Source organism: Notothenia rossii, assembly GCF_949606895.1.
Source record: "Notothenia rossii genome assembly, chromosome: 2".
Lineage (NCBI taxonomy): Eukaryota > Metazoa > Chordata > Actinopteri > Perciformes > Nototheniidae > Notothenia > Notothenia rossii.
The window spans coordinates 25,424,424-25,440,516 of NC_136904.1; the positions used below are offsets into that span (position 1 = coordinate 25,424,424).

At 39.2% G+C, this 16,093-nt stretch overlaps 1 protein-coding gene across 1 annotated transcript; it reads right to left on the reverse strand.

Moving 5' to 3' along the window:
• Positions 1-345: 345 nt before the first annotated feature.
• scg3 (secretogranin III) lies at positions 346-12,948 on the reverse strand. The gene is made up of 12 exons (XM_079663806.1): positions 12,503-12,948; positions 11,644-11,696; positions 11,444-11,486; positions 11,035-11,250; positions 9,736-9,878; positions 9,255-9,413; positions 8,938-9,175; positions 8,233-8,349; positions 6,167-6,250; positions 5,036-5,146; positions 3,893-3,982; positions 346-1,247 (listed from the first exon to the last, which is right to left on the reverse strand). The coding sequence occupies exons 1-12, from the start codon at positions 12,603-12,605 to the stop codon at positions 1,129-1,131; spliced, it is 1,476 nt and encodes a 491-aa protein (XP_079519932.1). The 5' UTR covers positions 12,606-12,948; the 3' UTR covers positions 346-1,128.
• Positions 12,949-16,093: the final 3,145 nt, after the last annotated feature.

The following is a 16,093-nucleotide window of genomic DNA, read 5'->3' on the forward strand; positions in this document are numbered from 1 at the left end:
TTCAGGCCTTCCTCATCAGTGTTTCCCCTGTATGAGCACACCACCCACACGGACCCCTGCCTTTGGACGCGATCTATTTGCCTCATAAAAGCTTTTTTTCTTCAGGAGAAAGAAGGGACTGCTCTATTTTTGCAGTGTGAATGAATTATTTATGTGTGGAGACTGTCTGTAACAGCTGTTTTATTGTGCTTTTAAATTATTTCGGTTTTATTTGGGAATAATAAATATGTAATTAAACCAAATGTGAAGATCTCATGTGATTTTATGATATTTGTGAACATGTGAATGCCAGTTATTTATTTGTTCTCCTCAGTGCTGCTTCATTGTCACATTTAAAGACACAGATAAAGAAAAGGCAACGTTTTAATTGCTTTTAAACTTTAGGAAAAGAATCACAAATATTTACATTTAAAAATACTTATCTTATTCTTGAGTCTCTACAGAGAGGGAAATGTTGAACTCGGAGACATGCAGAGTGAATTGAATATAGAAACATGGCCCCCTAGTGGCCCCCAGTAGTATTACAGCAGAACATAACGGGAGTAAGGAGGGCACTGACATGACAACAACAAATATATTTTTGGAAAAAGAAAAAAATACATTAAGATCTTACATATACACCGGAAAAGTAAATATAATAGGCTAAGACAGGTTACACAGAATGAGTACAATTGAATATATGTGCATGTTGTTGCAAAAACAGTTTTGGAAACAGTGGACGACAAACTACAGCATTATACTCTCAAAACATTCATTTCCTGCAGGAGTCAGCTTGGAGTAAATGCTAGCATTTAATGGCATGTGTGAGTTGGATACATAAAATACCTTAATGTCCTCTCATTAATATTGTAGCTATTATTACTCTGCAATCTTGGCGTGCAAATATAATCAGTTAGGTAGCTGTAAAGAATACAATTTAAGAGAGCGTTATTAAATCTCTTTCCTGGATACATTTTAGGAATGTCTGGGAGGGTAAAAAAGTTCCCTAAGCAGGTAGTTTTGAATACACAGTATATACTTTACCATGCCATGGGAAATAACGGTAAGTATCAGGGTTTTGTTTGAGATGTAAGTTTCAGATTCAGTCCTGTATTAAGCCAGAGGTCGGGGGGAGGATGGGTGATGGTGTTACAGGCTGCTGTAGATCCTCTTGATTGTGTCGCCTTCATCCTTGGCGATAATGCCTTTGTCAATGTAGGAGTCGACCTGCTGGTCCATGAAGTCCTTCAGCTTGGACAGGTCATAATCTGGAAAGAGAGACAAAGCAGAGGACAGGTTTATAATCTGAGATGCAATCAAAGATAAAGCCCAGGAGATCGTGGTAGTTGGTGGGATGGATCAGAAATTAGACTTCTTAAAACAGCACACCGAAACACAACGTAATCTGGTGTGGTAATTCATTATCAAGGAGGATTAAGGTCATAGCATGTTTGTGTTGGGTATACAAGATAGCACATAATAAGAAGGCTGAAAGATCACAGAGTAAAACATGATAGCCATGCTCTTATATTAAAATGATTCCTAGTGTTAAATGTCTTCAGTTTCTGGTGGTCATTTCCAACAAACTCCCTCAAATACTAAAATATTGTGATACACCTTTAATTAAATACAAAAATTAATTTGTTTATCTTTATTGTGCAATAAACAATAAGCATATACAGTAATCTTGTACCAGTTAGTCAATAAATCATGAAAAAGACCGGTTTCAGCAATTCAGACAATTATAAAATGAACATAAACTGTATCATATTAAAGTGATAAAGGCGTATAGAGAGCTTACTAGTATGTCTGTAATGTTGCATTTTATCTTAAATCAATGGTTTCCTGTTATGGAATTGACCTTTGTAAATATTGAGATTTGCTAAGATAATAAAGTATTTAACGAGTTGGAAACAGACTTGTTCATTTGTGATCTAATCTTGAAGAAAGGTCCAAAATGTTTTTTCCATTGAAGCACCATTTCACTTTGCCTTGGATCAGTCATTTCACAAAGCCCCACAAGGCAGCAGAAGGATGTGGCTATATTTAGAGACAAACACAGCCTCAGTCTGAATCATGGTAACAAATGAGTTTCAGAGAGCAGGTTGGCAAACAGCTGTCACACCATTTCTCCTGCTCTGACCGACTCTGATACAGGGGGAGCAGGAGGGCAGAAGACAGCCAAGGAGTCCCACAATAACCTTTCTAAGGACATTTCGAACAGCAGCAGGAATAGTGTTGCTGTGCAGCTAACACACAGGATGTTTGTGAGGGATTAACTGAATGCGATTAGATACAGCGCTGCTTCTCTCAATCTTGGCTGCGTGGAGCCAAAAGGCAAAAACAAGGATGTTGCTTCGACGTCCATCTGCTCCATTGGCACACACACACATTTAGATGCACACACTAATAGCTTGCTGAGGTTGTCCTAATGAGTGTCTATGATAGAGTAAACACAATAAATGGCCCGTGGCCCACTCTGTTACTATGACACTACATTTTGGTTGAAAAGGCTTTTGTTCTCCTCCAGCTGTATTTTCTCGGAAGAGGGAGGGAAAATAGAGATAATAAGGACGAGGTTTGATGTGCTGAAAAGAGTATTATAAAAGTGGTGCGTTATTAAAGCTATTGAGAGTGCCACTTCGGGGAAAATTGGGTGATTTTGGGCGCACATTTTGACTCTTTTTTTTGTCACCCTTATCTATCTGTCTTCTTTGCCCAGATCACTGACTGGCAGGCGGGAAGGGCCCCTTGTTGTCCCAGACAACCGGTCCACGCACCAGAATGTTAATGAAGCGGCCTATATAGACTAGAGCAAGGTCGGAGATGAGCCCCAAACAAAACTTCCCTGCTGCTTCGGCTCCGGACTCTGCAGGAGTTTAAGCTCAGTGTCAGCTATTTTTTTTTTTCTTCTGCGTTAAAGTTGCCAACAAGAATCTAGGTCAAACTCTGTTTTATCTTATCTTTTTTCGTGTCTTTTTCTTGTTTCTCTGAGGAGGGGATGAATCTATTTTTGAACGTCTCAGATGAGATCCGACCACTGATATTTAGCAGTATTTATAAAACTGAGTTAGACCTTTTGGGGTTTTTACTCGTCCGACATGTCCCGCTGACATGATCAACAGATGGATGGCCTGAATAGTGAGAACTCATTAACATTTCATTCTCTGCTGCTTAATGAAGCACCACTGGACAATTGATTTTGACACTGTGGAAAGCCAAACAGCAGGCTTCTCCTGTCAGACCGGAGCTCGCCGTTTTCACAGTTCTGCAGACTGGTGCAGTTTCTGGGTCACATAGGCCTACTGCTTTTTTTTTTAATGCTGACAGTTACAGTATGTTTAAGGCAGTAAATATAAATATACATTCTCCAATAATATACATTCAGAGAGCAAGCAAGCACAATGTTAACAAAGACGTGATGGTCTTCTTTCTTTTAATAGCTTTTTTGTGTTGTTGTAATAGAAAAGCTAATTGTGAACTATTCAATATCTACGACTGTATCCCCTTTTAAAACGCTCTCACACGCCCAACTGCACACACAACATAAATGTAGAGGAACAGGTTGGACAAATGAATAGCCCTTTGTGTCTGAACAAGGAAGCTGCAGCAAGTAATTAGGACAGACTCATCAATAATTATCCATATTCATGAGATCTTGAGTAAAGCATCTATCCTGGTATCCCACACTCATTTTAATTGCAAATTGGGGTCTCACAAAAGAAGCTTCACATGTTCTGTTCTTTAGTGCGTCGTCTCCGACCTGTCTGTGACAAAACACAAATGAGTGTTTGCAAATGAAGATGACGTGGTTTTCTTAGTCTGGTTATGAAAACTCACACATAAGAAAAGGGATATCAGTTTAAGGTCACCGGTTGAAATGTACATGTTTTGGTTAGGGAGTGTTTCTCACCATCTTTGCCTTCTTCTTTGTTGTGTTTCTTCAACCACTCAATGTTCTTCCTGATGGCCTCCAGGTAAGTCTCAGATTTGCCAGGCTGATCTGGAAAGAGAAGGAGAAAATAATGTATTAGAAAGTATTTCTAGATCTGTTATTCATAAGGGCCTCGTTTCCACAATAAGTAAGATATGCTTTTTTAGACTTGTGCAATATTTACACCACAAAACTCTTCCTAAAGCAATACTTCATGCTTTAAAATGTACATTTCTGTTGCAAAAGGAGCAGACTGAGAGACAGCATGTTACTTTTTTAATTATATTTACTATCAGCATAATAAAGAAAAACAGGTTTGGCCTTTATTGCTGAAAGGTGGTAGCTACAGTAAGTGTTTTGATATATCTACACTTTTTCAAATCATAAATCAAACTATTGCATAACCACAGAATAAAGTAGGATATAACATGCCCCCCATTTTACCGTCAATATCCTATTTTAATTGACAATGCTCAGGATTTTCCGCATTTCCTGCTGAAACAAATGTAATGTTGGTAATCTTTATCTATGTTCTGTTTGCTTTTTATTTTTATGCATGCATGCGTGCTTGTGTGGATTACCATGATAAACCGTTACTGTACAGTGTACAGGGACAGAGAATAATAGCAGCTGTCAGAAGCTTTTCGGTCAGTGTTATTGGACTGGCCTAGTTCAGGGGGCGCAGAGACTTAACTGTGATTGGCCAGAATACACAGAGTTGTTTACTTCCTGTCAGCCCTGCTGAGTGAAAACAATCTAAAATGGCCTCAGTCATTAAGTAAAAAACTCAATTTTGAACATAACATGAACATTTGTTGAGGGAGAGTGAAGACAATGTTTTTGCTTAATTGAATTTATGTGGTTGGAATCTTCTATTTTTGAGCAATCTGCATTTATTTGGGACATTTGACACAAAACAAAACAGTGAAAGCATAATGCAAAAAAACTAAATGAAACAAAAACTAAAGTAACAAAAGTCATGCAATTCACAAGGCACATCGTTTATGATTTTTGAGGGGCAAATGAGTAAATAGTATTAAATTATTATAGCAAATAATAATATATAATAAGAGAAAGCTATTCATGTTTTGTCTGGTCCTCAGGAATAGGAAGTGGACTGACTGCTCTCGGTGGATCGCTGCTCCTCCTTGGTTGAGTCCTTCAGGTTCTCATACTCCTTCTGCATCTTGGCAGCCTCCGCCTTGGTGTTGTCGTCCTCATCCACGGTTTTTCCTACAGCAAAGAAACAGTACACAGAGCATGAGAACATTTCTCAGTTTCTGCTAGAAATACTTGATGCAGTTGGGAAATACGCGTGTTAGCCTTCTCGCAAAAACTGCATTTAATTTTGCATCTGTTAGACTATGCCATACATTTAGTTTTTAGAATTTAACAAACAACATAAAGTGTGTTTTTTGTTGAGCTTTAGCAGTTAGACAGATTTGTATCTTCTGACTGTGTCAGGGTAGCTCAATTCCCGGTGTCCTTCTACTAAGCTAACTGGCAGTAGCAACACATTCAAAAGTTGTATTGATATTCTCATCTAACACCAAAAGCTTATTCCCCAAAATCTCAAACGGTTCCTTTAAAGGTGAATTTAACTACTTATAAAAGGGGTTTTGAACATACGGCCAACCCTGGCCTGCCAGAGGGTTTAATCTAGTCCCATGGATGACTTTGCAAAGGGTAAAAATTGCAGTGAACTCCATCTTTCCAATATTCCAATAAAATGCACTGCTATGCCTTTTGGTCAATTGGATGTTGCGCTGTCCTAAGAATAGCAGGCCTAATACTTGATGTGCTACTATAGATCCAACATGCTAACATACAGGCTAGTTTACACTGCACTTTCAAATGTATGTTAATGTATTTGTATGTACAGTAACTGTCACACTCATCATTGCAAAGATTATAAGAACTTGAAACCACAACAGAGATAACAAAATTGAATGCAAGTTTGAGGAAACAGTAGTCTGTTTTATATGGGGAAAACAATTGAAGGTCATTTAAATGTTATTATGCTTCTGGTCCGACTCAGATCAAGTGGCCCATGATGCAACATTTGTTTGAAACCCCTGACCTAGAAGTTACTCCTACATCTTTCTATGTTTATATGTATAACTTAAAAATAAGGTTAAAAAAAAGAACTTCTTCTTGTGATAAGCTTATAAAGCCCTGCAAAGCCAAACATAAATATTACAGATGCGTGTGTGGAATAAAATGTTATGATTTTATTGGCGTTTGACATGTTACCGTTGGGTCCAGTGAAGTCAGGAGGCCCCAGAGCCTTCCCCAGCTTGTTCTTGGTCTGCATGGCTATCATAGTATCCAGGTTCTCTGCAGGAAACAGGCCAAACATTTACTTAAGATTTGATCAGCAGTGTGACGTCAGTCCACTCTACTGACGATGCCACGCTGTGCCTGTGTGACTCAGAGGGCATTCTCATTAGAATAGGTTTTCATTTAATTCATGGAAAGGAGCCTCAAGATTATGACGATAGCAGTGGATACAATCATGTTCTTTTCCATTATCATTTTCAAAAATGTGATTAGGCATTTTGGACTTAATATCATAGAAGAAAAATACATAAGGAGCTGACATAGGGATAACATATCAACCAGATTTAAGGGGTGTGTTGTCCCTGATATCTTTGCGGGTAACGCTTTCACAACAAGATTAGAGAAGGTCCCCAAATCAGTCATGGGATCACACACACAGATCATATGGTTTAAGAGACTGAAATTAAGTGTAAACTGATCCTCTCTGGATTAACTCATGGATAAACATTATGTAAAAAAACAGATGTTCCACAGACACACACATCCAAGGGATCAGCTCAAATGTCATCTTCTATGTCAAGTTGTGGTAACATTTGACTTTAAGATCCCCTATAAAGCCTTAGAAAAACACTGCAATATGTTATACATAAATACAACTGTGTTTTACCATAATCATTCATTGTCCATCCACTTAACAAGACATTTATTTCAGCTTACAACTATATTATTGTTATACACTATTCTTATGTGTTATGTGTAACGTTGCTGCCTTCTTGGCCAGGTCAGCATTGAAAACGAGATTTTATCTCAATGCTTTTATCTGGTTAAATAAAGGTTAAATGAAAAATAAATATTGTGTTTCACAAACCGTTGATTATCTTTATAATAACTAACTAACTTATGTGAGAACTATAGGACTTAAAGTGTTACCAAAGTCCCCAAGAAGCACCTTTCCAATTGAGTGGCTATTTTTGGTATTTTACTTTAAGCATTTACTTTTAGCAGTTCTAGGGCAGACAAGAGCATTACATTATATCAAGGCCTATAGACCCCAGAGCTAATGCTGCAAGACAAAGGAATAGGGGAAAATATGACTACAAGTTAGAGCAGGTTCAGTTTTTAAGGGAGTTTCCTTGGTGACATGATATCTAAAATTTGAAAAAAAGGACAAACATGGAAGGTTACATTTCCGCTTCAAGCAACTGAGAATTAAGGATCTGTAAAATGTCCTCTCTCTTATTCTTTGACTGAAGTCTCCTTTCATTTCTTATTATCTGAGCATCTCATTTGCACTTTCTAATCTGCCTCCTCCCACCTGTAGCACAGTGGAAGTCCATTATTATTTCATCCTTTCCCTCTGCCCAAACACGCACGCACGCACGCACACACACGCTCTCCTCTATCACTCTATATCTTGGGCCCTGTATGACTCGATTAGCGTTGATTGACAGCCCTGCGTGTTCAGTTTTGTACCTGCGTGCTGTGTGACTCACTGGACTAGGGGGGGGGGGGGTTGGCATTAACTCGTTGCTAGGCGATGGAGGAATTCCGTCATATTATCTTCTCACAACCTATGCTACATAAAGAACGGGGGGGGGGGGGGTTGCCTAGGACAGGTGTTCCCAAAGTGGGGGTGATTACAAAATAAAATGGAAAATAAAAAATAAAACATTATAGCAAGTGTTAGTTTGAACTTTTTTTTAAATGTGAGGATTAGCTGCTTATATATGTGTTATATCACTGTACATTGAATTTCTCTTTCTGTTTTCTGGATAGTACATAAACAAGTACTTTGGAAACATCACGTGGCTCTTTATAATTATGAATGGCATTTTTCACATCTACCACCAGTGATATTTATAATGTAGATACTCTCAAAACGTTATATTTGTTATCATTGTATCCCCCTTCCTACGTATAACATTATTTACAACAAATGATGTGACTGTGGCACCTGTTATCCTAAGTATGCCTCATGCTGTGGCACAGAATGTACCGGACTGATAGATAAACAGAGCTGTTATTGTGTTATGTCTTACCTAAATAGGACACTCCCTCCTCCGGAGTGATGGTGCCGTACTTCACCATCATCTTCACAAAATCTATCAGCGTCTTCATGATGGTGATCAATGTTTCTCTCTCCTGAGCGTCTTGATCTGCAACAATACACGGGGAAACCAGTTAAGTATTATTCAGAACAATAAATACTATAATATATTGACTTTCGTTGCAGTTACTCCCTTCCTACAAATATAACTATATATAGACAAATATATAATAATGGTAGAAATGTATATAAACATTATAAAAATAAAAATGTAAATGAAGATAAAGTATGAGAAATAAATCTATAAAATGTGAAAAATATTACAATATAGGCCTCACTACAACATTGTTAATAATAATGCTGTAAAAAAGAGTCTATGGTTAATTCAATCACTGTTTTTCTAATGGTATTTGGTTTCAGTGGTGTTGATGTTACCACATGCTGTTTGACAGTGGGGGTCATGAGGATGGGATTATAAATAATTTGTTATGTGTGCGCGTTTCATCCGCACTTCCTAGGAAGGCGTGTTGGGCAAGCATCGGCTCATCCTGGACAGTATCTCCATGACAACAGCAGCGCTCCAGTCCTGTTCCTGATCTGGAGAACGTCTATCTTTGGATGAAGGAAGCTGTGAAGCAACGATTTGTGTGCCTGTGATCTAAACGGTCACAGAATGGGCCTGTGTTGGAGTGTGTACCTGAGTCGAGGCTGCGCAGCAGGTGGTAGAAGTTGGGGAAGTACTGTAGGTCCTGGAGCCCGTCCTCGGGGCTCACCTCGTTGCCCTCCTCGTTGCCCCCCTCAGTATCTTTGTGCCAGGTCTTAGCTTCTTTGTCTTCTTCTGCATCCCTGTCCACCTCGTCCTGAACCTCATCATCATTTTCGTCCTCCTCCTCCTCGTCTCCGTTGTAGCGGCGCTTGGGTGGCTCCCATGTGTCCTAAAGATGTTTTAGATGTTATTGTTGTGACTCTTATTGCTATCATATCATAACTATCTATTGTTTAAAGGTGTTTTACCTTGATTGCGTCAGCGCCCTGTTCATCCTGCTCTCCCTGTATTTCTTCGTCGTTGCTCTCTATGTCCTCAATCTCGTTGTTTTTGGCATTTTTGGTGATGAGATCCTGGAGAGCCTCGGCCACCTGGTACTCCAGAGTGTCAGCCTGACTGTCTGTTATCTACAGAGGGAGGAGGAGAAAGAAACAGAGACAGAATGAGAACAAATGTGTGTAATAACACATCTTATGTAAGATTAGCTAGAACAGAAGAGCATGTCCTGGCTATCAACCTCTATGTAACACATAGTGGTTGCTGTCACTGAGAAAACTGTCTGAGGGAGAAATGTGGACACCTCTTAATTACTTATTGAATGTCACAAAAAAGAATTCACAGCTGAAGCCATGGAACAATGCACAATTCACACGCTGTTCCCTCCTGCAGGGAGAGAGAATACATCTCAGGCCACACGCTGATGGAACAGCAAACCAGCTCACAACTCACCAGCCCCAGTTTGAGCAGTTTTAAGACGATCCTGTCGAACACCCCTCTGTCGTCCTCCTCATATATCTTGTTTGCGATCTTCTGGACGATGTCTTCTGCTGTCAGCGGAGTGCCATCCACCTGACGGAAGCTTTCTGTTTCATCTGAGAGGATAAAACAACACATATGTTATAATTTGTTTCTTAACTTTCTTAACTTGATTATTAGCTGCGTGTAGGTTTAATGTTTAAGTTCTTATCTTATAGCTGTCAGATTTTCAACGTCCCCCACCAAAAGAGATTTTATGAAACTTGTTTTCTACCTTGTCTACTTTACTCCATCTGTCCTATTTCTTCTCTGTCTCATTATTAAATGGAAAACCTTGACCTAGAAATTAATTATCTCACTCATAAGGCTTAGAATTAGTCAGTAAAAAACGATTCACACTCTCCTCTCTAGATATCATCCATATCCCCTTTACTCAGTAACAAATGTGAAATTGTTACAGCTTGACTGTTACATAACTGTCCCTGCTGCTTCTCAATGTCCACGCACAATAAAAATAAGCACTATTTCTAAAAATAAGCACTGCTAGAATACTATTTCCCGTACTGGCGGGTTGATTCATCCATCATTTTATGTGCAAACACATTTCTGTCTCAACAGGAAATAAGAAATAAAGTCCAGACTTCGCTTGCCAAATTTAGATGTAGCGTAACCTGACAAGCTGCTTGTCATTGCCTGACCGACCACATGAATCGATGAAGTGTAGCACTCAGCGCTTTGTGTCTGAGTCACCTCAGAGAATGCTGCTGATTGGACTGAGATATCAAGTTTACATGCATATACAGAGAACTGTGTGCTGATCTTCTGAAATCTATTGAGGCTGAACATTTTTGTAGACATCAGCAAATTATTGGATTTATAGTGATTTTACAAAAAGGCCTATGAATAAAGAAATTGTGGTTGCATCTCTGAGGAAAATCAATGCCACATATTGTCTTCTGTGTAAAGGTGGACCTGATACAGAAGCCCAGCATAAGCTTTCACTACCGCAGAGTGAGAGATAATCTTTCTCTCTCCATGCACGTGTTCTCTCTTTGACTATTTCCATCTGTCCCTGCTTATCCCCATCACACCCACACATGATTTCTCTGCCTTCTGTTTCTTAAAATGTCAGTGCCAGAGAGAAACATGCGCCATGAGGCCTGCCCTTTGAGGGCAAAGGTCAACGAAGCAGAAGGAGTAATACCTAACAGCACCTTCACAAACATGCCAGGACAGGTGCATGGGGACAGGTGTGAGTAACACGCTACTTGCCATCGTCCATGCCGGTCTTGGTGGAGTCGTAGTCCTCGGCCAGGCGCCGACTCTTGGTCGAGTCTGATTCATCTGGAACGTACTTGCCATCCTTTTTCAGCGGCACCTCAGTGGTCTCCCTTGATTTCTGGCCCTCAGCCAGAGACTTCAGCACGGTGAAGTCATCGAGGTCCTGCTCTGACTCTCCGTCCTTGGAGGCAGACGGACGCTTGCTCTCTGAAAAAGCAGCATAGAGTAAATGATCAAACAGGAGGAACGTGATGGAGGTGAATTCTTCTCATATTAATGTAGTTCTATTTTTGTTATTTCTCAGTGCAGATGAAGCATGTTTTACTGGAAGTGCTGCAACATGAACCCAGCAGGAGGAAATAAGGTCATTAATTGATTGGCAGTAAAGGTTTCCTCTTACCAGCAGACTGTACAGCAGCCTTCACACTGTCCGCCTCAGCAATCTGGGGAAAAGATGAACAATAAACATATCATTTCCAATCAGGATATAAACTCTGATTAATTATATTTGCTGGGCTAATATCTGTTGTTTGACTAGGGATCAAACAGCCTATTTGGCCGGATATTGGATGAAAAAATAGGATGAGAAAGAGAGCTTACCTGCTCCTGTAGTGGTCTTTCTTCCGTCAACTGTCTGTTGTACACAGTTTTATCTGCAGCAGAATAAAATGCATGTAATTACTAAACTAAAGCAGACTTTATTTAAAAAAAGTAGATTCAGATTTTCTAGACTACAAAATGTATTTGCACATAGATACATACATTTTTTTTTAACAGATCTAAGATTATTTAGGCTACTTCTATAAAAAGTGTAACATTTTTATCTTCCAGAGTTCTGTGATTGGTTCTGGTTTTCCAACTCAGCATGCAGAGCAGAGGCAGAGCTTAATCGGATTATCAAACAAAAGATTTAACTGGGGCTAAAATAGACCACAAGCGCCATAATAACTAGAGCAGGCATCGTTAGAAACTCCACTGCTGGGCTGGAGCTGGACTTTATTTTGTTCGTCAACAGGTTTATGAATAACACAATCAAGCTACTGATAAAGGCTACCAAACATTGCAAAACCTGAAGATGAAAATAAATGGTTAAAAAATAAATAAGTATCGAATAACATCCCTTTACATGTCCACATGTGAATACTGTACAAAGTGTACAGTAAATATCAGGTGTAGTTTTATTCAGAAACTTTTCTTTAAAATTTGTTTGAGAATCACATTTTGAGTTATGAGTTTATAATAACCTATAGTATTTTTTATTTGTATTGTATGCATAATGTGTGCTGACAGATAGACAGTGTTATGTCCTTACACTTTGTGGCGTTTAAAATCTTATTTGTAACCACCGACTTCCTCCAGTAACAAATTGCAAGAACAAGTTCAATTACATTATTGTACTAATACTTCACATTACAATACAACCACAACGCATTTAGGTTAGAGGCTATGTCCAACTCACCATCCGCTGAGGCTGTCGGTGTGGGGAAGGCAGATATCTGGCTCACTACATTCAGGGCTAGAAGCTGGAAAAGGACGAAAAGGCCGACGTATTTTGATGCCATTCTGAAGTGTTCAGGAGGAACAATATATCTTGGCTGTCTGTGGTTTCCTCGTCCAGAAGCAAAGTGCTGAATGTGTGGACAGCTCCGCTCCGCTTCGGCCGGATGCTGGTGCTGAAAGTGCCGCGGAGGCTGCGCCCTGAAGTAGCCGTTCTGTCAGACGCGCGGCGCGGGGAGGGGCTGGGCAAATCTCCGCTGTGCACTGTAACTGTTGACGAGCCGCGGTGCTGAACCAGGTCACCTCGCTATAATTATAACTAGATAAGCAGGGAGCCTCTTCAAGCCCCGTGTGAGCTAAAGAATCACCTGCTAAACAGTAGAGGCCACTACAAGACCTGCCCCCTCCGTCTTTACAGAGGAGGAGGAGGAGGAGGAGGAGGAGGAAGGAGGAGGAGGAGGAGGAGGAGGAGGAGGAGGAGGAGGAGGAGGAGAGGGAGGAGGAAGAGGAGATGAACACTGCAAAAAGTGTCAATTTAATGTCATATACCAGCTTTCTGGGTACTAAAATATGATGTTTTTTTTTTGATTAGGGGAAACAGTTTTTAAACATGCACTAACTAAATTATTAGTAAGATTTTTGAGGTATTCATTGAAATAAGTAACAGTCTCGATACTAAGGTAGAGAGCATTTCAACCATCATTCAAAATCACCATTGCAGAAAGATCCTAAGAACTGCACTGGTTACAGTAAATCATTTTCTCAATCAATTATCTACAACATTGCCAAGTGGGCAAGCCAGTGAACGAAATGCTTTTTCGCAGTGTTAGAGCAGAAAAAAAACGCCCATTCTGTGCGTCACACACAACCTGCGTCATGGTAATATATCTCCCACTGCCCGGTCAATAGCAACCGTTATTAAAACGGCAAACAATTAGACACACCGACCACGGGGAAGATATATAATAGGTCACTTTCATGACCGGGTTGCTTGCACACAATCAGGTTACTGCTAATTAGATTCAGCCTTACCTCTCAGGTACTTAAAAGGTCACTTTTCAATGTGAGGTTTTTTGTTTTCATAGTTCTTTACGCAGACTTAATGAGAGTAGTTATTTGACCTGAATATTGAATTACTGAATTGAAAAACAAGTTTAATGCAAGGGTAAAATCAGGTGTCATCATGAAAAAGATTGCATTGATGCATGAAAGCAAGGAATTAGTGGCAAAAGGGCATATTATTTGTATGATGAGTCACTGTTAATCCTCTGGTTTATATGAAAGCCTCATGTCTGAGATTAAAATGCATCCTGGTCAGATTGAATGTAACTAAAAACATGTAGTGCTGAAGCCTATTTAAGTACAATGTTGACTGAGGCCTACACTTCACGTTAGTATTGCCCAACTACAATATTAAAGTGCTCTTCGTCATATTTGTCAGCAATAGAAACAGAATAATATTCATTTCTATAATAATCTAACATTCTGCCATTTAGTACTTTTGTTGTTGACACTGCAAGTAGACCTTCTGCTAATAAGACATTTCAGGACAGTGTCAGGAGTATTTTGAGAGTATGGTTTATACTTTAATTTAAATCATAGTGACTGCTCTGAGCAGGGTGAATGTAACTGGTGTAATGTCAACAGTTGTTCTTTCCCCAAACAGTAGAAGTGAAGGTTTGAAGGTGCAATAAGGAATATCAGGACAATGAGGAAGAAGAAGATAACCACAGTCCTGACATGATGTCAAATTCTTACTTTTGTTATAGAAAGGTTGTATTGAATCAAGTCCAGTAGATGTATTGCCAAATATATACAATACTCATTGAAAAAATCTGAACCGTTGATTTTATTTAAATGTATTATGTCAACAAATTTCACATAACTGTAATGGGTTAGTTCAAAGCAATAATATTACGTTTTAATAGGTTGAAGAAAAATGGATCATCTCATGACAACAATCAATTATTATTCATACTTACTCGAAAGTTCCATTTTGCCTTCTCAGATGCTTTAAGATCGTATAATTAATTCTTCCCTAATACTTTGCCCTGTGCAGTGCAGGATGGGATGTTTGCCATCTCCTGTGGTAATACTTTACTTCCTGTCTTCTGCCTGCCTCAGCATTAAAGAGCAGCAGCTCTGCCAAGATTTAGGCCCGTCACATAGCCTATCAGGCCAGTAAAAAGACCAAATGCACATCCAAAGAAAATCATGCAGTAATGTAAAAGCGGTGATAATCATCAAAACAGAGCAGCTCATTTTCCTTTGCAAGACTAGCATCATATTTTAGCTTTTTTCTGAGGAATAGCTTTTTCATCACCATGTGCAATATGCACAGCACTACTGACATCTTGTGTGCAGTAGCTGGAGTTACAGTCTTCGGTTACTTGTTTCCTCAAGTAGCACCTTGACAACATGCCAACATGTAAATAAAAGACCCCAAAACAATCATTATTAATCTGTCCTCTTCCTCCCTGAGAGAGAGGACAGGACCTCCTGGCCTCTTACCAAAGAGAAGAAAAGAAAAGCCCCATCTCCTGTAAGCTACTGGTATTGCTCTACTTGTGGCTTTTTCACATCCTTTCCCAACTGGCAGCAGTTAACGGTGAGGTAGGTAAGTTTGAGAAACCGGCTCGAGATACGCTTTTTGTTATATTCCATGTAATGCTCTTCACATCCCGATAGCAATGAATATCTTAAGTGCTTTGACAAAAAATCCTTTAAAAAATGTCATCTGTGGAAGCCGTAGTTCTGTAAAAAGCACGACCAATCATTTTAGCCAGGCCGGCTAAAATAACTGGATGGCCTACCTGCCTGTCAGCCTTCCATCTGTGCACAAACTTATCTCGTGCCCTCATTGGTCATGTGCGCGTTCGTGTGTGTTGGAGGAGGGGCTCTGTAAGGAAGTGGCAGATTTTTTCCGGCTTTGTATTTTCAAATTCTAGCGCACTTGAGCTGGTTTCTCCAAAATGACCTACCCCACCTTTAACTGTTTTTTTTTATAAACAAGACTGTTCTAAACTGTAAGATAACCTCTGCCCCTGCATAATTATTTACAGATGGTCTATTCCAAAACTACTTCGAAAAAATTTATAAAATAAAACAGACATTTGATGTTAAGATTTTTAAGGTAAATGAAAGTATTTTTATTATATCTTCCCATTTGTTGATCTTACTGAAGTGTATTTCAGTTAATTCTGCGTAAAAGTGAGATTGTCTCAAATAAACATTTTTCATGCTCATTATTTAAAATCTTAATTTTATTCTTAATGATTTTGGTGAATATATTAAGGCACAAAGGCAGCTAATCAACCCAAACTTATGTCTGTATAGGCTGTATAATATTATTCCCAGATCAAGTCTGTGTTATATGTACGTTTATAGTGAATATACTGCCATCATGTGTCCACTTAATATACCACAGTATGCTAAAATTAGGCTTTTGGTTGCATATACTGTACATGTCATCAAGGGGTAAGAGTACTAAAATAGTGTCCTCTTGTAAAGTTACATAACTGTATATACATTTTACTCAAGTAATGCCATTATA